This window comes from Lacerta agilis, chromosome 3, assembly GCF_009819535.1.
Source record: "Lacerta agilis isolate rLacAgi1 chromosome 3, rLacAgi1.pri, whole genome shotgun sequence".
Lineage (NCBI taxonomy): Eukaryota > Metazoa > Chordata > Lepidosauria > Squamata > Lacertidae > Lacerta > Lacerta agilis.
Window position 1 is genome coordinate 40902965 of NC_046314.1, and position 24649 is coordinate 40927613.

General features: G+C 41.4%; 1 protein-coding gene across 1 annotated transcript in view; it reads right to left on the bottom strand.

The window, feature by feature from the left end:
* The window catches only part of MDN1 (midasin AAA ATPase 1), a 90861-nt gene that overhangs the window by 49996 nt on the left and 16216 nt on the right, over window positions 1–24649 (bottom strand). The window contains exons 19-48 of the mRNA XM_033143431.1: window positions 24067–24163; window positions 22645–22758; window positions 20806–20953; window positions 20538–20648; window positions 19420–19571; window positions 17975–18153; window positions 17629–17837; window positions 16925–17071; window positions 16423–16564; window positions 16167–16301; window positions 15920–16058; window positions 15669–15807; window positions 14225–14352; window positions 13867–14002; window positions 12563–12692; window positions 10685–10918; window positions 10235–10432; window positions 9396–9604; window positions 8373–8495; window positions 7191–7388; window positions 6912–7019; window positions 6083–6271; window positions 5189–5278; window positions 4819–5079; window positions 4330–4600; window positions 3139–3298; window positions 2383–2499; window positions 1141–1343; window positions 752–897; window positions 271–473 (exon numbers count right to left, since the gene is read on the bottom strand). Coding sequence (XP_032999322.1) covers window positions 271–473; window positions 752–897; window positions 1141–1343; window positions 2383–2499; window positions 3139–3298; window positions 4330–4600; window positions 4819–5079; window positions 5189–5278; window positions 6083–6271; window positions 6912–7019; window positions 7191–7388; window positions 8373–8495; window positions 9396–9604; window positions 10235–10432; window positions 10685–10918; window positions 12563–12692; window positions 13867–14002; window positions 14225–14352; window positions 15669–15807; window positions 15920–16058; window positions 16167–16301; window positions 16423–16564; window positions 16925–17071; window positions 17629–17837; window positions 17975–18153; window positions 19420–19571; window positions 20538–20648; window positions 20806–20953; window positions 22645–22758; window positions 24067–24163 — 4816 coding nt within the window. The remainder of the gene's footprint in view (window positions 1–270; window positions 474–751; window positions 898–1140; window positions 1344–2382; window positions 2500–3138; window positions 3299–4329; window positions 4601–4818; window positions 5080–5188; window positions 5279–6082; window positions 6272–6911; window positions 7020–7190; window positions 7389–8372; window positions 8496–9395; window positions 9605–10234; window positions 10433–10684; window positions 10919–12562; window positions 12693–13866; window positions 14003–14224; window positions 14353–15668; window positions 15808–15919; window positions 16059–16166; window positions 16302–16422; window positions 16565–16924; window positions 17072–17628; window positions 17838–17974; window positions 18154–19419; window positions 19572–20537; window positions 20649–20805; window positions 20954–22644; window positions 22759–24066; window positions 24164–24649) is intronic.

Sequence of the window (24649 nt, forward strand, 5' to 3'; positions counted from 1 at the left end):
CTAGCATTATAACCAAACGACAACACAATAAACCCCACATCTGAAAGCAGCTTAAGCCTCGCAGGTATAGGGAATGAGAGCTGCTTGCTACCTTGTAAGCAAAGAGAGTGGAGGCAGGAAAACAGCCTTAACTATGGCAGCCCAGTGCAGATGTAACTGCTAACATTGCTCACTTATTTACATAGAGGGGCAGGCAAAAGGCTGCTCACCAATTAACCTGGAACAGTTCACTCTTACGTGTCTACAGGGATAGCAACACCTTGTGCTCACCTGCTGTTCCTCAGATTCAGCCTGTTCAGGCAGTATGCCAAGACCTGGCCATCGTGATGAACCATAGAAAGCAGAGAGTCTTCAGCTGCAAACAAAGCACTGGATGCAGAATCTGGCCACAATCCTAAGGCAAGGAGGGAAGCACCCCTTGTTTCCTCTGAATCCAAAGCTGAAACATGCTTCCTTATCAAGTCCAGCATATGCTAGTATATCAGAAGAGACAAAAGGTTGCGATTAGGTTCTTCAACTGGGAAAAACAACAACAGTAGTCTTCCTTCTGTAACATTTTTCTTAGGCGTGGAAAATAAGGGCACTTTTACAAAAAAATAAAATAAAATGTAGCAGTTAGTTTGAAAAGATAGATGTATAGATGGTCTCTAATTGTTGATTGCTCAGACTTTGAACTGTCTCTCACTGATTTTGCAAAAGTTGACTCTCTAGCACAAACACTTGAGCATGTTTCCAATGGAGGAAGACTTACCTTTTGATTGTCTCCTGACTGTTGTGAACAGACGTAGATGTCCCAACACGCTTTATAGAAGCTCTTTGCTAAACCGAATCCTCGGCGTAACTGCTGCACGATCAGGGTTGCAGCATTAAGCAAAGCAGATAGAGTGTAAGAGGAACCTGGGAAGGAAAAACTAACATTACAACCCACCAATCACCTTTGCAGAATGTCTAGGAATTTAACAATCATTTTGCTTTCCCCCTTTTTCAAACCACCTGCCTGAGCTAACTACCATATTATAAATCTGAAATCATAATCAAAATTTCCCAATTCATTCTCTCTCAAATGGTCTCTAAAGCAATTGCTAGATAGAAGTTATTCTCTTTAGTGTTTGCCAAGCTTATTATGCATGCTTATCTCACCTGCTATGCTTTCCTTAGCTTCTGTATGCACAGCCACGAGCTCATCGCATATGCTGCTTCCGAACAAGCCCATTCCATGAAGCAGCAGCTTGACGTCATGAAGATCCAATGAATCACTCTCTCCGGGAATGTAGATCTCAATTCCACGATTCCGCATGGCTCGGGATATTTCACCATGTGATGGATCCATCGAAAGGAAAAGCCTTTTTAAAGTTTCAATACACATAAGAGGAGTATGGTTATTCAGGGTACCCATCCAGTATGTCATCTTACACTGCTGCTCCTGGGGTGGGGCAAGCGAGGAAGAGGTCGTACTACCACACCCTTGCAATTAAGCACTTGCCTGCAATGTTTAGCGATCAAGGTGATATAAGAGCAATGCCAACAGCACATTTCTAAGCAGAGTTTCTATTAGATGGATACTTGATTTGTCTGGCTCTTCCCCATGCACAAAGTTTTTTAAAAAAATGCTTACTGCACCCCTGAACTGCCTCCTCACCACCACCAGGGAACTCTTTGCCTTGGCAGAAAAGAGAACTAACCACACTGCTCTACTGTCTTGACTAGGTGAACACAGAGGCATGTTGTGGCTGCTACTTTCATGGCTCTCTCCTCTCCTTATCCTACTTAGAATCACAGAATTGTAGAGTTGGAAGGGACCCTGAGGGTCATCGAGTCCAGCCCCCTGCAATGAAGGAATATGCAGCTGTCCCTATACAGGGATCAAACCTGCAACCTTGGCATTATCAACACAGCAACCTAACCAACCGAGTTCCCCAACCTGCTTTATTAAACTTGCTAGACACCCAAATGCTGTCTAGGCTTCATACAGAAAAGGGGGAAATGATTTTTTAAAAAATACAAGAACCCAGTAACAATCTAAAGGCAGTAAATTAAACACAGAATGAAAATGCATGTGAGCCTGCGTGCCTGCATACACACATGCAGTTCAGAGAAGGTGGAGAAACTAGCATTCGTGCATCATACTGCTTTGTTGCCCAGCAAATGAAAACCACTGACCTTGTTGTAAACAAAAAAAAGGGGGGGGGGAGTGCTAAGAGAAAACTAGCAAGCAATACATCACTTTGTTTACCCAGCTGAGTGATGCTCAAACCTACACTTAATTTCAAGGCTGCAGTAGTGATACCTTAAAGAGATGGTGTTTCTACCCCAATGCACACTGCAACTCTCAAAGCATAATCCAACAACACACTCCAATAAGCACAAAGAATGTCAGCACACCTGAAATTTGGATGCGGTGTGATAGTGGGGGTTATGCCATCGATCACTCCTCTTTCACTCATGGTGAGGACTCCTCCAGGTTCAAGCAGAGCATTCAAGCGGTCCAGCACAGAAGGACTACACACAAGAAGTAAAGGAACAGTTAAGCACTAAAGGTGGCTCATTGATTTACTAACAACTGCAAGCATTTATATGGCTTCATAATGGAAGAGGAGTATTCCCCCCCCCATCTGATCAGTTTTATAGCATCAGATATACAGAAGTAATGCAGAAATGCCAAGGGATGGTGTCCAGTTCTGTCCCCTCTGCTCAACAAAGACTCTTTGCCCGAATGGATGCTTCTGTGACTGGAAGGGAGGGGAAAGCAATTTGTGCATTTTTTTTTAACTTCCCCCTTTCTTCCGTATTGCCTCCTCCTTTTCCAAAGTGTCCCCATAGCCTCTGGAGCAGGAATTCTTTTTGGGGGGGGGGTCACAGCAGGCTACAGAGAGAAGGGAGAAATAAGCAAAAATTGCCTTCATGACTTCCCCCTTCTGTTCACGGAAGTGTCTGCTGGAGCAAAGGACCTCCTTGAGTGGATAGAGACAACTGTATACAATCCAGTATCCTTTGAAACAGTAAATGATTACAGTATCTACTCCTTGAATTTCTCTCTTTGATCTGGTACATGATTGTAACAGAGATTCAATGATGTTTATCCAATGTGGTTTTTCTATATTTATAATAATTTCTTTCTAACAATACAGTTGCGCTTACCTGCAGAAGTTAACATTGTCCATCAAGAGCCATTCTCCGCACTTTAAAGCCTGAACCAACATCCCATCAACCCATTCAAATGTGCCTTGGTTGCTGCTACTCATATACTGAATAACCTGCAGCTTGAAGTGCCGAAATTCTTCTACAAGTCTTGAAAACTCTAAAATCGGGGGGGAAGAGATACTTAGAATACATTTCAACGAACCAATAAGCCAGTATTCAAGATTCACAAAGAGTGTTTTTCACAACTGCATTTAGCCCAGTATCCTTTTCCAACTTAGGCAAACAGTCCCTCTTTCTTTGTTCAGTTGTGATCGTAAGATCTTTGGAGGAGGAGGAGGAGGAGGAGGAGGAGGAGGAGGAGGAGGAGGAGGAGGAGGAGAAGGAGAAGAAGAGGAGTTTGGATTTGATATCCTGCTTTATCACTACCCTAAGGAGTCTCAAAGCGGCTCACAATCTCCTTTCCCTTCCTCCCCCACAACAAACACTCTGTGAGGCGAGTGAGGCCGAGAGACTTCAGTGAAGTGTGACTAGCCCAAGCACCCAGCAGCTGCACGTGGAGGAGCGGGGACGCTTAACCACTACACCACACTGGTGCTCCTACATTAGCTTCAACAAGATGTGATGTCTAAACTAATACATGTAGATCAACCAGGTTTTCATTAAAAAGGGAGAATGTCTTTAATATTCACAGAATAAACACAACAGACTATTGCTAACTGGTGTGAAGGAGCAGAGCAACCATAACTGTGATGGAGGCTGGAGAAATCTTTAAGAAAGCAAATAATTATGCTTTGTGCTTCTGCAGATGATGTATCTTTAATAAATATGGACCCAGCTGGCTTGCTCGCAAGTGCTCTATGTGCATTCATCACTGCACGTGTAAAGTTCCTGCGCACTTTGGCTGAATGCCAGTGGGTGCAGGACAATAGTGAGGTGGCTGCACACATGTACGCATACTTTCCCTCTGGTCACATTTGTACACATTTATCTCAGCTGACAACCGCTCCGTAAAGACACACCATCTCTTGCCATGAAAAATGTCTTCCTTGTAACATCAGAACAGCCTTTAAAATGCTTTGTGGTTTTTGCCTTCTCTGATGGTATGCAGCAACTGGAATTTGCACATGCTTAGCTAATGGCATTTTAAAAGGGGGAAACGCTATCACTTCCTATGGCTTCCGCACATACCTGGCTTTGAGTAGGAGCTGATCTTGTTGTTCAGCCGCTGGACCAGTGCAAGGACTCCCTCCAATTTGTTCACCAGTTCCATAGTTATGTTTTGATTCCCTTCCCCAAGGGACTTTGGCTTGAAATTAAGAACGAAACTGCTCCAGGCACGCAGCACAATTTCAGCATCTTCTGGACAGATAGCAGTGAGGAGGAGGCTGTCCCTTAGAAGTGTGCTTACAACGTTCTCCACCTTCTCCAGCAAGCTCTTCCAAGGCCTAATGATGTCAACCTATAGGACATTTATTACATCGGTCACTGCCTGAACCACCACTTCCCACTGGGTTCCTTCACCATGGTATTGGAAACCACTTAGAGGTGTATTTTTCTTTCTTTCAGTTAAGACATTTAAACTTTGCCCATTCATATATATCTCAAACTTAAGTTAAGTGGTATTCTTGTTTGCACTTGACTTGTCCTTATTCCCAAATTTAAAAAATGCACACTTACTTGCTCAAATCCACCTAACAGCTCGGTTGTATCCATAGAACTGTTCATCGCCATGATCTTCAACTGATGACCTGTCAGATATGCTAGAAGCTGAATGAGGCTGGTTTTGCCAGCAGCCGCAGGGCCTACCAATATCACCATCCAACTCATATGCACACATTTCATGATGGACTCCAATGGCTGGAGTGAATGGTGGAGCAAGGATAGGTTTCTGCCAGGAGGAGGAGCATAGTTTGCGCGGGAGAGGATTGAGAAACCAACCTTCAGTAGAATTAAAAACAAAACAAGCAAGTGTATTAGTGTGCATGTATAGTGTGGAGCAGAAATTCAAGAAGATGCCCAAGTAGCAGCAGCTTTTGTTCTCTCTCACCTGGACGTCATAAGGAGTGATGTGGAACTGTCTGGAACCCATATATGGTTCAGCATCCTGGCCAAAAATGTCCCTGAATAGGCACACTACCTAAAAAAAAAAACAGACAAAAGATCATATTTATAACAAATGCTGAAATCCTTATATTCTATTTCTGCAGCAACTGTCAAATGAACAATTTCAGAAGAAACCAGTGAACTCCAAAGGGTCTGCTTGTTGAAGTCTGGAGTCACCTGCTTCAAGATACAGATCTGCCCAGCTTGTAATGCTCAGCTGCATCCCGGACTAAGCCTCAGCTTGAGACAAGCTGGAATGCAAAACTAGACTGCTTACATGTTAGGCCAGTGAGTTTTCAACTGCCCCTCAAAACCACATTTATTTTTCACACCATTTATGAGCACTAATCACAAGCAAAACGAGAACAGCATTCTGCAAATCCTCTAAAGGCTGATAGTGGTATCTGAGAGTTGCTGGCACAGGACACAGCTCGGGAGAGCAAGAAAGCTGTAGGATAATTTTGTCTGATCAAGCTCCCTAATCCCAATGAAATTACACTTAGGTAGATTCCCTTTCCACACACTTGCTGTAACCCCTCTTACCCAATGTACCAGGAGTTTAATCTATCTCTAACACATCCTTAGCACATGAATGGTGATAAAACTACATGAGGTCCCTTCAAATCCTGCACCTGCTTAACTGAAATGCTAATTCAAGGCCTTGGAGGAAAGCAGATAATCTTAAATAGAAGTCATTCAATGTTTCAAATAATGTGGGGAAAGGTACCCCAAAAAATTCAGTAAAATTTGTGTTTAAGATCTAAGAATGGTTTAACATATCCATACACGTAAAACAGAAAAGACTAATAGGTTCAAGCACATTTTCCATGCTCCTTACCTTCTCCTTGTCTGCATTTGTTCTCATTCTTTCCCCATATATCAAGAACATGTGTTGGCCTGGATCGTAACTGCCGGGCGACTGGTCAACAAGCATCAGCTGACACCATCGAAAAAGGTCACGCAGATTAAACTCCCAAGGTCCACCTTTATGCCCCCACTTCTTCTCAATCATAACTTCTTGATCAATCTGAGTAACGTACCAGTTCAAAAGATTAAAAACTCAAGACGTGTTTCAGTTCATGGTAGATTACTAAAACACCATTGCACAAGATAGCAGTCATCGCACCAAGCATTCAACTTAATTTACTGCTCTTCTAAGCTACCACCACTCTTTACCGTCCATTCAGAATCTTCATGGAATGCTCTTATTTCAGAATAACTGGGCAAACCTAAAAACTTACAACATGCAGTTGTCTTACCTTGGACACACATGTATGATTCTATGCCTACTTGCTAGGGGGAAAGCCTCAAAGAACTTTCATGTGAACTCAAGACTTAGTAAGCCTCAGCCACACAAACGGAACATGCCATAGGAAGAAAAAAAGTTAAGTTCTGTCTGACATATTAGGCAACAAAAAATGAAATGCAAACCCAGTATGCAGTGGCTGTATCTGTGGAGCCCAGCTAGTTTACATGCCACTGCAACTCCAGAGTTGAAAAGGACTACAAATGAAGTTTTTCTCAATACATGAAACTGTAACCAGCTTTTCACATAGCTGCAGCAGTCATTGGCTTGGACTTGTGGGGGCAGTCAGCAGAACCCTGAAGTCCCTCTCCTTAAGAAGACCATTCATACCATGAATGGGAGTTTCAGGAATTATACTTACCATGTTGTTAAATTCAACCATTTTTGCAATAATCTTTTTGCCAATGGCAGGAAACAGGGTATTTCCAATGTACTCCATGTCTGCGGATGAGAGAGGGTCCACGAAAACCTAAATCATCAATATAATTAAAGGGGGTGGGAGGTGAGAGTCAAGTATTATTTTTATGTAGACACAGGAAAATGCACAGTGCATTTTGAAAATGAAATACAAATGATTCCATTTAGAAAGGAACTGCAAGGAGGACAAGAGAAATAGTTTTAAATGACATTATGGACTTACCTGTGTGAATCTGTTCAGAAAAGATTTGGGCAACCCCTTTCTGCCACCTCCTTGCCTGTAGGGATTCTGGCATCCAAAGATCTTTGTTTTCTTGTGTTGCACATGGAAGCTCATTCCCAACTCAGGGATGTAAATCTCCGCCCGATGGTCAAAACAGGCATTCAGGCCTTCGAGTACCGACTGAGAAGCCAAGTTCAGCTATTTGAAAGAAACAAACAGGAAAATTTACACTGTCCCTCTTCTTCACAACACACACTTTTGCCCACAAAACACCTTTAAATCAATAGCAAATAAGCAAAAGTAGTTAGCCCAGAAAAAGTAACACAAATGCCTTGGTTATTTAGCTACTCTTTCGGCTTCAAGCTCCTTTTGCACAACTCAAAAGAGCAATAGCATAGCCCAGGGACGTCCAACTCCCAATAGACTGCAATCTACTCGCACTATAAAAAAAACTGGCAGTGATCTACCCAGTCGCCATTGGATAAACCAAAGTTGCTGAGCTTTTTAGGAGGCCAAAGTTGAGCTTTTTTTTGGAAAGACATAGTTATTGAGCTTTTTGGGGGGAGGAGGAGAGGGGATCGCTGAGGGGCCTGAGATCTACCAGGATCTACCAGTAGATCACAATCTACCTGTTGGTAAATACAACTGTGAAGTCAATGAGGCTGTCGGAATCCACCCAGATAAAGGCCATTGTCCCAAGAGTCAATGGCTAGCATCTTCAAGTGGCACTGTCTGAACCCCTGAGCTGGATGGACCAATATTATAAAGCCACTACCTATGGATTCTATTAAGAAAGTGTTGATTTCAAGCTAGTTCAGCCCTAAGACGGCACTTAAAAGGTAAGTAGTAGTTTTAATCTTTGGTAAACTGCAGCATGTCCATGACACAGAACTCAGGCTGTTTGTCCACAAAATTGCCTTCTGTAACTGCCACCCCAGAAAAAGCAAGTGTGTGTTCTCCCACTGGAAAACTGAAGATAAAATCTGAGCAGCCTCTTGAATAAATGGGATCAGCAGACTGTTCCAGGATACTTTCTCCATGTAAGGAGAATGCACTGTAACTTTACCATGTTTGGATAGGATCCTTTTAAAGTCCCCAACAGCGAACTGAGACAGCTAGAGACCTCATTTTCCAAAAAAGGAAAGAAAATCCTTTTTCTGTGCTACGTTAAGCTGAATTCACCTCATCTAATACAATCCAGTGTCCAGCTTTCAATGCCGCAAGCAAAGGTCCATCACGCCAGGCAAATTCCCCTCCTTTGCCCCCTTCAACAGGTAAGTCTGTGCCAAACAAATCTGTGACATCCTGCATCAGAAGGAAGAAAAGTCAAGGTTTCCAAATGCATGTGAAACAATTACAATTTAGAAAAAGCTCTCCTAGGCTTGCAGTAATAATCCAGTAGTGTTTATACCAAGAGCTATAAATATTTTGTTCTATGCATCTGTTGCACCAGCCAATAAGTGCATTCTGTGAACAAAAATGAAACCCAAGCGTAATTTTAAATAAATAAAAATAGTTCTAAACCATTAAGCAATATTCAAGCAGCAAACTGTGATCAAGGTTCTTTGCATCTGTATTTTAGGCAGTTTGTTTTGATCATTCACACCAGTAGATGGCTCACAATTCTAGCAGAGCGTGTCCCTTTACTAGACAGGAAAAGAAATATAATGCTTCCTCTTAGAAGTAATCAACAATACACGGGTGGCACTGTGGGTTAAAACACAGAGCCTAGGGCTTGCTGATCAGAAGGTCGGCGGTTTGAATCCCTGTGACGGTGTGAGCTCCTGTTGCTCGGTCCCAGCTCCTGGCCACCTAGCAGTTCGAAAGCACGTCAAAGTGCAAGTAGATAAATAGGTACCGCTCCAGTGGGAAGGTAAACTGTGTTTCCGTGCGCTGCTCTGGTTCGCCAGAACCGGCTTAGTCATGCTGGCCACATGACCCAGAAGCTGTACGCCGGCTCCCTCGGCCAGTAACGCGGGATGAGCGCCGCAACCCCAGAGTCGGACACAACTGGACCTAATGGTCAGGGGTCCCTTTACCTTTTACACCCCTTAATAAACTATTTCTAAGCATCTTCCCCCTCCCCAATCATTTAGCAGTATTCTCATGATTTGTGAAAACTTAACACCTGTTAACTTGCAAGTATAGACTCTCACATTCACAAGTACAGGTATTTCAGTCAAGACCACAGTAATCCCTACCTACCGTTTGTTCAGAAAGATTGATTCTAACAAGGCAATTTCCAGAAGCCTTCGCCAAGGCTGCTACTAGGCTGGTTTTCCCAACACCTGGAGAGCCTTCCAGGAGAATGGGCTTGTTAAGTTGCAAGGCCCTTAACAACCGCTGTGCATTCATTGCTGTAGTTCCTGCATTTAGAGCATAGTCTGAGACATTGTTCTTCTGGTAAATAGGGCCTACAGCACAGAGAAAGCAATTAAAAAATTAATTAGATTTCAGGTTAAGATGATGGCTGCAACATTTTTGCTCCAGTAAAAGTACTAGCTCATCAGACAGAATAATGGTACCTGCAAATTAGTGGCGGGTACCAGATCAACATTCATCTTAATGTAGAGGGATTTTCCTCCAATGTTTTTTTTTGTTTTTTTTGCAATCCTTGGGTTCCCCCCATGCTGCTGATATCTCCCCTTTTTTAATGAGTGGTGCAGGCTTAGCTGTATTAAGCAACAGCACTCCTGTCTTAACATTTGAAATACACAGAATTATGATACTTAACAATTCTGACTACAGATTGTGGAGTAAAATATGTGAATGCTCCGCCAATAAAGCTCTTAAAAACTCCATGCATAAGAAAAGCTAGCATGCCAGAGTGAAGTCTAAGCTAAGTGCCTTCACCTGAGAAAAGAGCATTCAAGCACTCAATCAGAAATGGCAGAGATTTGGAAGGACTACAACAAATTGTTTTTTCTGCATGTTTGTCATCTCTCATGCATTTGGCTCTTAAGTCACCTTAAGCAGCAGCATCACCACTCAAATTGTACAACAACAATAGCAGCAGCAGCAATACCACCAAAAGAGTTTCTTGCCTGTTGGTATGAAAAATGGATGGATTCCTATGTGGTTCTCCATCCAAACCATTTCTCTTTCCCTCTTCAGGTCATATATTTTCAGCTCATTCTTCTGAACCTCAGTGAGTTGCACTACTTGGGAAATTTTCCCACACAAATATTCCAGGCATTTTTCACGAGCCCAAGCAGCTGAGCCAGCTGAACAGGACATGGTGCCTATGTAGGGGGCAGGGGGAAGAAGAGATCATAGTTAGATGTCAATGGTGGAAAAGAACATATAGTTAACAGTAAGATATGGCCAAAATCTGTAGAAAGGTTGCAATGCACACTCTGTAGCACACACACTATAGGTTGCTTGCATGCGTCTTAAGACTGTTTACTATTTTTGTTCCAAAATGACAAACTTGCTTTAAACCCTTGCGTAGTTCTCTCATATTCAGAGATAAAGCAAAGAAACTGAAGACATGCCTGAACCTATTCCATCTATGTACACCAGACATGCAGCATGGACAAATGTTGTCACTGGACAGACGCTAAAAAGCTGGTGCTCCTCGGAAGAACTGGATAGTTTGTCTTGCACCATAGAATTCATGAAGTTGACCCACGACAAAACATCCCGGATGCTGAGGATACAGTGGTGTCCAAATTCTTGATCGGTCAGCCACTCTATGAAATCCATCATGAGCCCTGCAATATCTGCCCCTGGGGAAAGTGGATTAAATGGAGAGAAGAGAAAAAATGTAAACATATGAAAACCTCTGTTCTGTAATATGATGATACATAAGACACAGACCTGAAACAGAATATATTTTGCAGTATTTCACAATGAACCACAAGGGATGCGGAGGGCTCTGTACATAAATTTTTGCAAGACAACTGGATAAAAGTGCTAAAATGTTTTTACATAAATATTTGCAAAAATAGAAAGGGTTGAATACTTTGAAAAAAACAAAAAACCACCCACAAGTAAATCAGCAGGTGCAAAATTCAAAACATGCTTTGATCCTGCAACTTCATTGGTCTTTTTGTCCACAGTCACTGAACTTTGGCCCAGACCATTACTTTACACCTAAGAGGACAAACATTCATCTTAATGCAGAGAATACAGCCAAGGATAGAAAAAATAAGGAGTGTATGTTTATTTTTTCATTCTTCATTTAAAACCTTGGATAATAAAGAACCTAGGTCAGACCTGTATAACATGCACATATATTTGGACTAGAACATTCCTTAGATGTTCAATTTGCAAGAGCTTTTTCCGACAGCAACTTGCAGCTGTGTTCAAATGAGGTCTCTGGTGGCAGTATGCATAGCAACCTCTGCCTATACCACAGAATCCAGTCACTGAATTCCTAACTTTTTTTTTTCCTTTCAACGTACTAAGAGCTTGAAGTGTTCTTCCTTAAATCACTGTCCAGGCCAAGATAAAATTTAAGCAAAAGAAGTCAACTGATTTTGCACTTAAAATGACCCCAGTATTATGCAAATATATTTCAATTTCACAATCTAGGCTTATCAAGTATAGAATTTGGAACGTACAGCTTCTGAAACATATTCAAAGATAAGCACTCCTATATTCAATTTGTCATACTGCCGGATAAACATGCATTGGACTAAATCTCAAGTGAAAAATTCCAGTGTCGCAAGATCACACCTGTTGGCAATTTCTGTTATCTGCTAGTCGCATCTGAACAACAGGTAAGTGGAACCTTCAGTCTGTGCCATCTGTAGCAGGAGTCCCGTGGGACTTCTCCACAGGAATATTATTCAGCTTAGAGAAAAAACCTATGGGCAGCGTTTAAGAGAGTGAGACTATTTCAGAACCGCCTGAACTAACTTCTTAGCTTTTAGAATCTGAGAGAAGCTGACTTGCAAGAACAGAAGGTCTTTTAGAAGGAAATCCCACTGGGACACAGAAACGGAGGAGTGGAGGCTGGCTACTAGGAAGAAAGATACTCAGAAGTGACTGCAGACGTTTTTCAGCAACAAAACCACTTCACTGGTTTTGAAACTGCTTTAGCAGTTTCATAAAAGTCTCTTTGACTGTTAACATCTTTTCTGAAGCCTTTCTGAAGTTTGTTCTTTCTTTTTTTATTCTCTTCCTGACCTACAAAGATGGAAAATCCTGCTTGAATGTGATTAAACCAGCAGAGTACAGCAGCCCTAAAACTCACTAGAGTAAGGAGAGAAAGCTTTAACGAAGAAGGAAGAGGTGCTTCTTAATCTGGCCAACACAGGCATGTGACCCTCGTGCTGAAAAGTTCTCCCATTACTGATGTAAGCAGAGGGACACACAGAGAGAAAAGTAGGTGATGGAGTTGGTGAACAAATACGTATGATGTTTACCTTTGTTATTCTGTTTGGGAAAGCAGAGTCCTGGATGAAGATTATGGTTTACAATTTGCATTAAATCCACACGGTTGTTACTTTGCGGACACCATATTTCTGTAAATCTATTACGCAGGGCAGGCGACAGCTATGGGCAAGAAAATATTAAATGCAGTTATTATGAAGGGAACTGCTCAGAGGAAAATTTAAGAATCCTCAAAGAGGGTTACTGGGATAAAAAGAGAAAACAGAAGAATTATAAAACAAAGGAAAACTTTTTGCTATAAATAATGTGTAAGAGAGTATCAAAAAGCCACATAGAACTGCATTTGAAGATGGCACATCCCTAGACCTCCTTCAGAGATGGGCCTACTGTAAAATATTTTAGTTTATAAAACGCCTTCCAGAAAAAGGAAATGGGTTAGAATATAGTGTGACAGAGAACAAAATTGCATAAAAATGAGTTTTACGTTTTTAAAATGAATATTTTATTAGACCTAATTTGTCCTAAAAAAATGATTTACTCATACAAACATACTTGCAGCTTTATAGTCTTGATATTTTATGACATTCCCACAGGAGCATGACATTAATTCCTGCCCCTGAAATTCCTAATAGTCTTATAATATGATCTACTACAGGATCCCAAACCAACCCATACTTCTTTATGCTGCATTTTCTTCACCATCACTCATTTTATTAATCTCAACTATTTCCACATTTTTCTCATTAATTCTATCTAGGAAATAACACATTTACTCAGTTCCAACAATCAAATTAGCTGTCAGAGCTGCAAATAAATCTCTCCACATGGAGCAAGGTCGGGGCAGGGAATCTTTTTTGAGTCTGATGGCCACCTTCCCCTGCAAAGGATCGCTATGTGGTGAAACAAATGAGATATGAATTTATACAGAAACAGTTTTTCCTAACCGTTTAATATTATTTTAGTACTCTTTACTCCTTGAAATGGAACCTACTTGGCTTGAAAGGCCTGGTAGTAACAGCTATCCTGTCTCTTTCTCCCTGTGGTAATTAGGTCATAAATAAAAAAACTGGGAGTGTGAATGTGTGTGGTCTTTCTTACAGGTAAGGGCATGGGGCTCCCAAGCATCTGTAGCCTGCAAAGGACAGCCATGTGATACGGAAACTGTAATTATCAAAGAGTCTGGGAACCGGGAAAGGTAGGGTGTCGGACTGGTTGCAATGCCTTACAAGCTTCTAGAAAAACCCTAAGACCAAGTCAGCATAGGCATTTTTTCATTCCTAAAACTACAGGTAATTGAAAGTGGCAGCCAGCACAGAACGGCATTTTCTTACATTACCTCTTTCTTCCCAAAGTCGCCACCAGGATTCATTGTGGCAAAAATACGAAACTTCTTTCCTGCAGTCAGCAGTTCTACTTCATTGTCCTCACTGGCTTTTTCAGCCAACACTAGTGTCTTTTCAGTTTCAAGGACGCTGAAATAAAACCACATTCTCATTATTGGTTCTCGTTAAATTTCTAAATATCCATACAAAACACTAGAGACTTGCCTAATTGACAGAAGCTTTGCAATTCTCGTTGTTTAGAGCAGCAGGAATCAGAAGAAGCCAGAGAAAAGTTAAGATTTATCCAATTTGCATTTGTGAAAGACACGCCAAGACAACAGACTAAAAAATGCCCAGTTTTAAAGTGCATACCTATTTAGTCTTTCTAGAACAGAATCATCTGCCAATGAAATCTCATCCATAAGAAAAAAGCCATCCTCTTTCATTGCTAAAACAAGGGCTCCATCATGCCATTCAAACAGCCTAGAACCATCAAACTCCTGTTTGAAAGAAAAAGGGAAAGTCTGATCAAGTACAACAACAACAACAACAACAATTTATTTATACCCTGCCCATCTGGCTTGGTTTCCCCAGCCACTCTGGGCGGCTTCCAACAGAATATTAAAATACAATAATCTATTAAACATTAAAAGCTTCCCTAAACAGATGTCTCCTAAAAGTCTGGTAGTTGTTTTTCTCTTTGACATCTGGTGGGAGGGCGTTCCACAGGGCGGGTGCCTCTGCCGAGAGGGCCCTCTGCCTGGTTCCCTGTAACTTGGCCAGCCAGTGTGGTGTAGTGGTTAAGAGTGGTAGGCTCGTAATCTGGTGAACCGGGTTTGCGTCTCTGCTCCTCCACATGCAGGAGAATGTTAGCCGCTTTGAGACTCCTTCGGGTAGTGATAAAGCGGGATATCAAATCCAAACACCTCCTCTCGCAGCGAGGGAACAGCCAGAAGGCCCTCGGCACTGGACCTCAGTGTTCGGGCAGAACGATGGTGGAGACACTCCTTCAGGTATACTGGACCGAGGCCGTTTAGGGCTTTAAAGGTCAGCACCAACACTTTGAATTGTGCTTGGAAACGTACTGGGAGCCAATGCAGATCTCTCAGGACCGGTGTTATGTGGTCTTGGCAGCCGCTCCCAGTCACCAGTCTACCTGTCACATTCTGGATTAGTTGTAGTTTCTGTAGCCCCACATAGTTGTAGTTTCAAAGGTAGCCCCACATAGAGCGCATTTCAGTAATCCAAGCGAGAGATAACTAGAGCATGCACCACTCTGGCGAGAGTCTGCGGGCAGGTAGGGTCTCAGCCTGTGTACCAGATGGAGCTGATAAACAGCTGCCCTGGACACAGAATTAACCTGCGCCTCCATGGACAGCTCTGAGTCCAAAATGACTCCCAGGCTGCACACCTGGTCCTTCAGGGGCACAGTTACCCCGTTCAGGACCAGGGAGTCCTCCACACCTGCCCGCCTCCTATTCCCCAAAAACAGTACTTCTGTCTTGTCAGGATTCAACCTCAAACTGTTAACCGCCATCCATCCTCCAACCACCTCCAGACACTCACACAGGACCTTCACCGCCTTCACTGGTTCCTCTGATTTGAAAGAGAGGTAGAGCTGTATATCATCCGCATACTGATGAACACCCAGCCCAAACCCCCTGATGATCTCTCCCAGCGGCTGCATGTAGATGTTGAAAAGCATGGGGGAGAGGAGATAGATGTGTGTATGTATGTGTATGTATATATATGCAGACACGCACTTTGTGGATTTTTCAAGCTCTCAATTATATCAGGCACCATAATGCCAACTTACCTCATCCTTTGATCTCTGCCTGACGGGTCGCAGTCCGCCTAGGAAGTCAGAGGTCTCCATGTGCAAGTGACAGTTCACAGAATGTAATTTCCGACTTGCCAATGCTGCAAATATCTGACAAATAGTAGTTTTGCCACACCTGCATAACAAAAAGCTTGCAGTCAGTTAAACTCCAGCTACTTGTCTGTTGCTCTACACACACACACACACAAAAATAAAACTAATAATGAATATAATGAAGATTGGTTTACCCTGTGTCTCCAACCAGAAGTATAGGTTCACCAAACTCTAATGCTCGGCCTGCCAAAATGGCAAGCCTTGCCATCCCTTGAGTCAACACAATGTGACTGAATTCATCGCCCATTATAGATGTCCACATAGATGCTTTAGCTGGTTCAAAGTGGTAATGGGGTTGGGGAAGGAAACAAAAACAAATTAATTAGCTGTAGCCAAACATTAAATCATCTTTTATTATTGTTACCGTTTTTTCAAACTTACCCATTTGCTTCTTTACGCTTTCTTCTGAGAAGAGGCGCTGGGGATGCAGCTTTCTCTTAAAGTGTTTTTCAATGACTGTTTGGATAACGTCAACTTCTTCTTGTTTCCTGACCCTTCCTGCCAGAAGCATAAATCCTAGTAACAGAAAGACAACAGTTTATCAGGATGTTCACCGCTTTTGAAAAATGGTTGAAATGTGGCTACTGAACTGGACACACTGGCTGTGAAAGTTGAAAAGAAATGAGTGAAGACTCACCATCATTTGCTAAATGCTGAAGCCAGTCATACTCCTTCTCCATCTGTTCTGCTAATCGGTACCTTTCAGCCCAGCGAAAGAGATCCCGAAGGGTAATGAAGCCATGCTTGCCTGCAAACACTGAGGAACCTCTGCGATAAGACTAGATTTAAAAGGACATAAAAGTAAGCATTCATGATCCAAAACAATTTTATGTACCCACAACTGCATTTTCCACTACTCTTGCAATGCCTTCCCTCCTTACCACCAATTCTCCAAGTTGTCTTTGTAGCATTTCTTTGTCCAAATTTCACCAATATTTCAGTAATGACCATCAGTCCAATAGGCCAAACATATTCTGGCAGGTTGCTATGTAGCTCAACAATATCACCCCCCTCCAAAACCCCAAAGCCAATAAACGTGTGCGCCTTGAGTATAAGACACCAAACTACAAGTAGGGCTCAAGTGACTGGTGCTTCTCCATTCTTTTCTCATTAAGAGAAAAAAATATTACTGTCCATACCTGCAACTCCAGCATGACTTTGACAAGTTTACTGCAGTACGAAGGTGGAAGGTGGCATCTTTTGTGCAGAATGGTTTCTAGCTCTGTACTTGGCAGCTCATCAAAATGCAGCTCCACAAATCTGTTCCTGAAAGCTCTGGACAATACCTTAAGACACACACACAAAAACCACCTGTCAAGTGTTAAACTACTGAGAAATCACACACACTGAAAACCTAACACGATTCCCCCGCCCTCAAACAGTCAGCTAGTATTTCATGGCCACTGAACATGTTCATACTCAATGGGTTTGCCCTCTTAATCTCTCCCCCCCCCCCGGAAGATTTTTGTGCACGTCTGCAAACAGTGGGGTTCTCCCAACTCTGTTGATGCCTCTCTCTTGTGTGTGGATGGTACCATTTTGGATTGGCAACTTGGGAGACTGATTTCACTATTGGTTCTGCATATGCTACGAAGACTAGAGTGTTTGACTAGGAGTGGGGAAGATTCAGGTTCAACTCATCACTTAGCTATAAAGCTCACTTGATGATCCTAGGCCAGTCTTTCACTCAAACTATCACTCAGCCTAACCTACCGCACAGGACTGAGGTGAAAGAGAGAAATCACATGTGCCACCATGAGGTCCTTGAAGAAATGGTGGAGTGTACATGTGAATAGCAGTATCAAAAGAAAGCCAGCTTCATCTGAGGAAACTATGTATGTACCTTCCTGCCTCCATAGAGCCCTGGAGGATTCTGCGTAGCAAAAAGCATGAATCTTGGGTGAGCTTTGACTGTTTCTTGGGTTTCTGTTATGAACAGCTCTCTGTTGTCATCCAATAATCTGTTCAGGGCCTCCAAAACATCAGTGGGTGCCAGGTTGAGTTCATCCAGGATTATCCAGTAGCCCTTTCGCATAGCATCAATGAGGACACCTATGAAGCATTTACAGAAAAAAAGAAATAAATGAGTTGCCCACTTGAGGCAAGCCAGGCAAGCACCTGTTTGAGCAAGTGGGAATGCCGGCTGGCAGGGAAACACCAAGTGATTGAGGTAATAATCAAAGTCCTACCTTCCTTAAATATCAGCTTCCCAGATGGATCTGAAGTATAACAGCCAATGTACTCTTGGATGTCAGTATGTTCATGATTGTTAATCCTAACACAATGGTTCCCGGTTGCAGCAGCCACCCAGCGTATTAAACTGGTTTTACCAATGGACGTATCTCCTTGAATCAACACTGGATAGGTCCTTAAAGAATTAGAAAACAGCCAAGTTAGATGTTGTGTTCTATGGTGGTGAATTATTATTATTATTATTATTATTATTATTAGCTACAGCGGAACCTCGGTTTAAGAACAGCCCTGTTTACGAACTATTTGGTTTACGAACTTCGCAAAACCGGAAGTAGTGTCCCGGTTTGCGAACTTTACCTCGGTCTAAGAACAGAAGCTGAATGGTGGAAGGGCAGCAGGAGGCCTCATTAGGGAAAGCGCGCTTCAGTTTAAGAACGGTTTCGGTTTAAGAATGGACTTCCGGAATGGATTAAGTTCGTAAACCGAGGTACCACTGTACTTGATTGGCTTCAAGGTCTTTTTACAACATATATTGATTAAGAGCACTTCCACAAATGAGACTTAGGCTTCCTGTTGTGTTGTGTGATAAAAAAAAGAAAAGTTTGTTGAAGTTCAGAATAAACAAGAGCCAAAGCTAGGGACAACTGACAACAGTATTTGTGCTTCTTAATTGTTGTGTTATATGCCTCTTCCAGCAAATGTCTGAAACTTGAACTACATATTTATTGTAGTCGTTCGATCCCATGGAGCAAAGAGACACTTTTGTGTATTGTACATACTTGTTAAGAGTCTTAAACACTTCAAAATTCTGTTTTCTTAAAAACAAAACAAACAACTGCTTACATTCCTCACATTGCTAATATATACTTGGAAATGTAGGCTGCCATCTTGTTTGCTGCCTGTTAGCAAGAATACAAAAACAAGGTGGAACGTAAGCAGCCCCAACTCAGTGAATTTCAAGTCATGATTTCTAGACCCATATATGTCAAAATTTGGCCACGGAAACAATTCATATAATAGGATCTCAAAAAGCGGAATTCTGTTATTTCAAAAAGACTGAAGAACACATATGGCATACGTTTATTCCAGAGTCATAACAATGCTCCAGAAATTATTCCAATTGCAAGCAACCAAGAACAGAAACAGTTTTAAGTCCCGTCCCCCCCGCTATTATTGATGTAGAAAATATTTTCGTGCTTTTCTACAACAATTAGAGACATCTGTAGATTGCTTATATATTTGCAATACTGTTTTCAGTTAATATTTGGCTTTTTGCAGTACCTATAAAATAAGAATATTGTTAAATAAAAAATATGCACTGTACCACAATTCAAGGAAGTATGCTCTCATGAACAAATAGCAAGTGATTATTTTATTCTCACCAATCGAAATTAAACTATTTCCAAAGGAAAGAAAAAGGTACAGCTGAAGTCCAACATACCCAGCTGATACAACTCTGACGATGTCTCTGAGGTTAAGTTTAACCGAAGCTGTGAGCACATAAGTCTCGTCCACGGTGGGTTCCATGTCGCCAATTGAAATCCAGTATCCCTCTACCTTAATCATTCTCCCTCCTTTAGGCTCTGGTAACGACTAGAACAACATTACAGAAACAAATCCAGATTATGTTATGAACTGCTATCTCCACATAATAACAATGTTCTTTGCTTAGCTAAGCAACACACTCTTAGAACACCAGAATACATGTGGTATTTCCTTCACATGTGAGATGCAGAAGATTTATCATGCTCTAGTAATGGTATAATACACGAAGCAAGCACAGAGTCTACACCTGGTGTGGAAGAGAGGAGGGATATTAACACAATGCGTTAGACTCCCTCTGAGAACAGAAGGACTCCTTTCATTCATGGAAGGTTTCTGATCCAGCAAGCAGCATCTCACTGGCAGAAGAGGATGGAAGGTGTTTTTTAATTATTTCCCCTTTATCCTTCACGCCACGAATCACCTTTCGCACCAATCTAGAAACTCCAACCAACAAACTGAACAATATTTCCAAATGCAAAAGGAAGGGGAACTGGAAAAGGTCACCTTTCTCACCTTTCCATCAGCAGGAATGAACTCTAGATCTAAGCCAATGTATTTCCAAACCTTACATGGATTCAGCATTCCTGTAAGTGGGATTTCACTTATAGGGTGCTCCTATGGGGATCGGGGTGGGGTGGGGGTGGAGAGGGAGCGTTTTGTCAATTTCTGCTTTCTCCTGCAGACCCGTCCAGATGGTTGGGAGACTTTCAAAAACAGTGTGAAAGGTACTGCTAGGGTGTGCACAGATGAGATCAGTAAAAAATGTCTTCCACCTTCCTCCAAGCAGGAGGCTTTGATCGATGTTAGTCCATTTAGCAAACAGAATGCATCCTTCCAGGTGAAAATGGGAAACCCTTGATTTAATCCAGGATGGGTAAAATTAAACTCAGAATTTAAATTGAGTTTTGTTCTGTTTTATGTATTTTATGTCATACCCCAAAAAAATCTGAGGAGGAGAACTCAAACTGAGAACAATTCCATTCACACACACACTAATAGTAAGAAATTACTTGCCTGCTTGAGGATGTTTTTCACGTTTCCAGACAGAATGTGCTGACCTATTAGCCTTTGAACAACAGGGTAAGAACTTCTGTCAAGCTGGGTGAGAAAACCCAAGCAAAAGCCCTATTGAGAAGAAAACAGATTTGGGGTTGTTTTTTTAAAGTAGTTTCAAAGAGATTTTAATTGCTAACGCCAGAGAATTTCTCTCCCTCTTTGTCTAAGGACAAAAGGGAAGAGAGAAGGAAGTTTAGGAATAGGAACAGAGAACAAAGATAGTCACCTCATAAAGAGAGCGCTGTATGCTGCAGCATGGGTTGGATGATGCAAATCTCAAAGCTCTGCAGAGAGTACGAAGGCTGTAATGAGGTCGGTGGCCTGTCCCATCTACCAGTTTTGTTTCACACTCCTTTCTCACAGACAAATAAAAGCTGCAGAAGTGAAGGGTTATATATATATATATATATGAAGCATATTTTTCATGTATTACACTCATTTTTCTACCATATTAACAGGAGTTAATTTACCTAGGGGCTTGATACCTCAATGTGCTGCGGAGTTCCTTTCCCTGAATATTGTCCCCTTCAGATTTGAATAAGGGTGCAAAAGAGATTTCACTCCATATCGTTGCTAACCAACCCAGGTAAGGCTCAGTCTATATATCACATATCAGTCTTCCAGAACATCTGGTGAAGGACTACAACTTCCACAAATCCCAGTCAGCTTGGCTAACAGGTATGGTGGGAGATGTAGTGTAAAAACAACAACAACAATCTGGAATGCACCAGGTTAGAGAAAACTGTCATAAAAAATAAGCTCAATTCTAAATGTCTGTGCTAAGCCAAAATGCTCCCTTGCCTAAAAGTGGAGCACAGCTATGAAAGAGCAAGTGGCCATCTGTATGGGTGTAATGCTCGGATTCTCCTCCTTTTAGGCTTCATGTTGTATATATGCGTAAATAAACCATATATCATAAAAACACCACAGGCTCCACTGTGCCCCATTTTTCCAACAAGAAACACAGATCCTGGGTTTATCATGTATGGGTCCCCTGGAATCTCACACCACTCAAAGAAATTGGAGTCATGTGTTGCAGTATATAAAGAGTGAGGCCCTCTATGAGATAGTCCCTAAATATTCAGATGTATCTATTTAACAAAACTCATAAAGAAACTGGTAAGCATTTTATAAAATATAACATAAAAATTATTGATAATTTTATTTAGCTATTTAAGATATCCAAAATATTAAAAACAGTGGTTAAAAATAAATGCTTTTTCCTTCATATTAATCTCACCCCAGCCATAGAAAAATAAAGTGGTGTAATACATTATCCAATAATAAATAGTTTTCTGAAGAAATTAAGTCTTCAAACAGGAAAAATCCTCAGAAATTTCAGGAGTTAAGAGTTAGAATGAACTTCTGAACCACTGTCAGAGAGAAGAGGGCATCCATGTTATGCTAATACTCGTAGAATAAAATTAAAACACTCAAGGCTTCTGATTAAAATTTATTCAAATATTGGGTCTTAGGAAAGCAGGAAAAAGACCATATACCTTGACTCACAGTGATATTTGCTAAGACAATGACACTCAGGAAGTGGAGCTCACACTCATTTAGTAAAAACATGGAAAGCAAGTGGGATACACATCTGGAATCTGGTGCACAATTTAAATAAATTATTCGACGTTCTGAACTGTAATTTGCTGAAAGAAATGGCAACTCATAGAGGAAGTTGAAAAGGCAGAAAAGCGCAAGCTGAACTCTTAATCCCCATCACCTTCAGCCTGTGTATCCAAAGGTCAGGGATGATAGGAGATGCAGTGCAGCAACTTCTGAGGACCACAGGTTAACTACCCCAGTTTCAGAAATACCATACTACAAGTCAGTGCTTTTTTTTCCTTAAAAAATGTTTAGGGGTACTCTCATTTTCCTACTCATATTGAAATACTGCGCCTTAATGAGGCCAAACTTAAGATTCACAAAATGTTTAGGGGTATGTGTACCCGTTTGCCCCCCCCCAAAAAGCACTGCTACAAGTTCAATACAACAAAACTTTCCCAAAGACTATCTTATCAAATCTTACAATTTATACAATACCTTCTGTTCAACAAAAACTTACTTTACGATCCCTTGCACTACGCTCTTGCTCACATTCAGCCCTTTGATATAATCCATGATAAGAATCTGCAAGTCTCCTTCATTTTGTAACTCTTCTACGTAAAGTTCAGTGAACCTACAAAACGACATTACATTGTAAAACACCTGTCTGCTTATTGATACCAAAGTCTGATATCTGATCACGGACCCTAGCCTGTCGACATCACAACCAATTACAAACGTACTGAATTAAAGACTAGTAATAGAGTAGCATTCAGTGAGAGCTTACAGATTACTTAGAAATCACATAATTTAGCATGCAGAAGTCGCAGGTTCAACCCCAAAAGAGCTGTAATTGAAAAGAAGTCAGGTAGCAAGCCTAAGAAAACTTCTGCCTTTGATCTTGGAGCACTGCCCCCGCCATCCCCAAACCTTTCTAGAAGGTTGAGGAAACCCCAGAACAGATTAGGGAGCCCACAGGGGAAGGGGGGAGAGATGTCCTGCTATGCAAGCAGAAGTCATTCTTCTCACACAATGCACTACTTAGCGCTACACTGAATACAACCCCAAAAGTTAAAACCTACCATCAAAAATAAAAAAATAAAACATTTTAAAACATGCGAAAATATTTAAATTGCACTTCTATTGGCTTATCTGAGCATTAGTTGTTTCTAGAAAAATGCAGACATTTTGTCATAGGTAAATTTTGGAATCCTTTAATCTGCTATACACTCAAACCTAGGGTATTGGATTCTCTATTATATTGCTGCTGAATTATTTTGATGTCACATTGTTCGTAAGTCAAAACCTGTTGAGCAATTCAGTGGGGAAATGAAAGTGCAACTGTAGAATTTAGTACTTAATGAACACTTGACAAGCTACCATCAGCTCTTGCTTGCCTAGCTAATTTGGACTGCATGGGCTATGAAAGATCTAAGTGAGCATAAAATTCACTCATATACCCAACCAGCCTTTTATCCAGCTGTTTTGTAGCTAACATGTAATGCTGACAATCAGAAGATGGCCAACAGAGCAATGTAGATCATTTTCCTTTTATCTTTCCCACGAGACCACTATATAATTCTAGTATCCAACTCTGAACCTGATGACATAAAGGACACTTGAAGACAACAGCAGCTATCAAAGAGTGTGTGCAACGTCTATCATTCCTGAGATTTTCAGCAAAAGGTATTTTGCAATGTAGCAGCTCACCAGCATGCTTCAGCTATAGCAGGAATGAGGATGGGGAGTAAAGAGTCTTAACACAAATTGGCTGGCCACAGGTCCCTCGTATCCCTAAGCTACTGCATGCCAATCAGAGATGTATGCAACACAGACAAAAAGAAGTACAAAATTCTCGGCTACTGCAAGCCAAACAGCTCAAGAGCTACATGTTGTTCTCAGCTTCAAAATGGTTTTGTAAAAATGTACATTCTGTATCTACCTGTTCCGTATTCCTGGAGGGAGGTTTCTTTTGCCAACGTCAGTAGCTGGGTTCATGCAGGCAAACAAACGAAAATTTGAATGACGTACCAGGGGCTCTACAAGGAAAAAATGCACAACCAACAAATTACAGTGCTCTTTGGCCCCATAAAAGCAAATGAAGCATACAAACAAGAAAGCATGAAACAGCCATTTAAGGAAAATTAAAAACAGAAGTTCAAGAAGCAAACAGAAAAACTCATACACAGGCAATTGGTTATCCTAGCTGGTGAAAACCTACTCTCAAACTTCAGAAAAGCAAAGTTCAAAAGCCAAAGCTATCCTTAAAAGCAAAGATGAAAACTGCATCTTCTATCTTGGCAAACAAAAGGGTCTTTTTTTTCATAGTCCTCTGGGACTTGCTATTCTTCAAGCCAAGGAACACCGTGGACAAGGAATTGCAATTTTCTTCTTCAGGAGAAAACATGCTAATCTCTTAAGATATCGGGAATCAAAAGAGTGAAAAGATAGTATTATTCAGATATGAGTTTTCCAGCTATCAGTTTACAGGGCTTTCTAAAGTGGTCAACGTTGACCTACGGGGT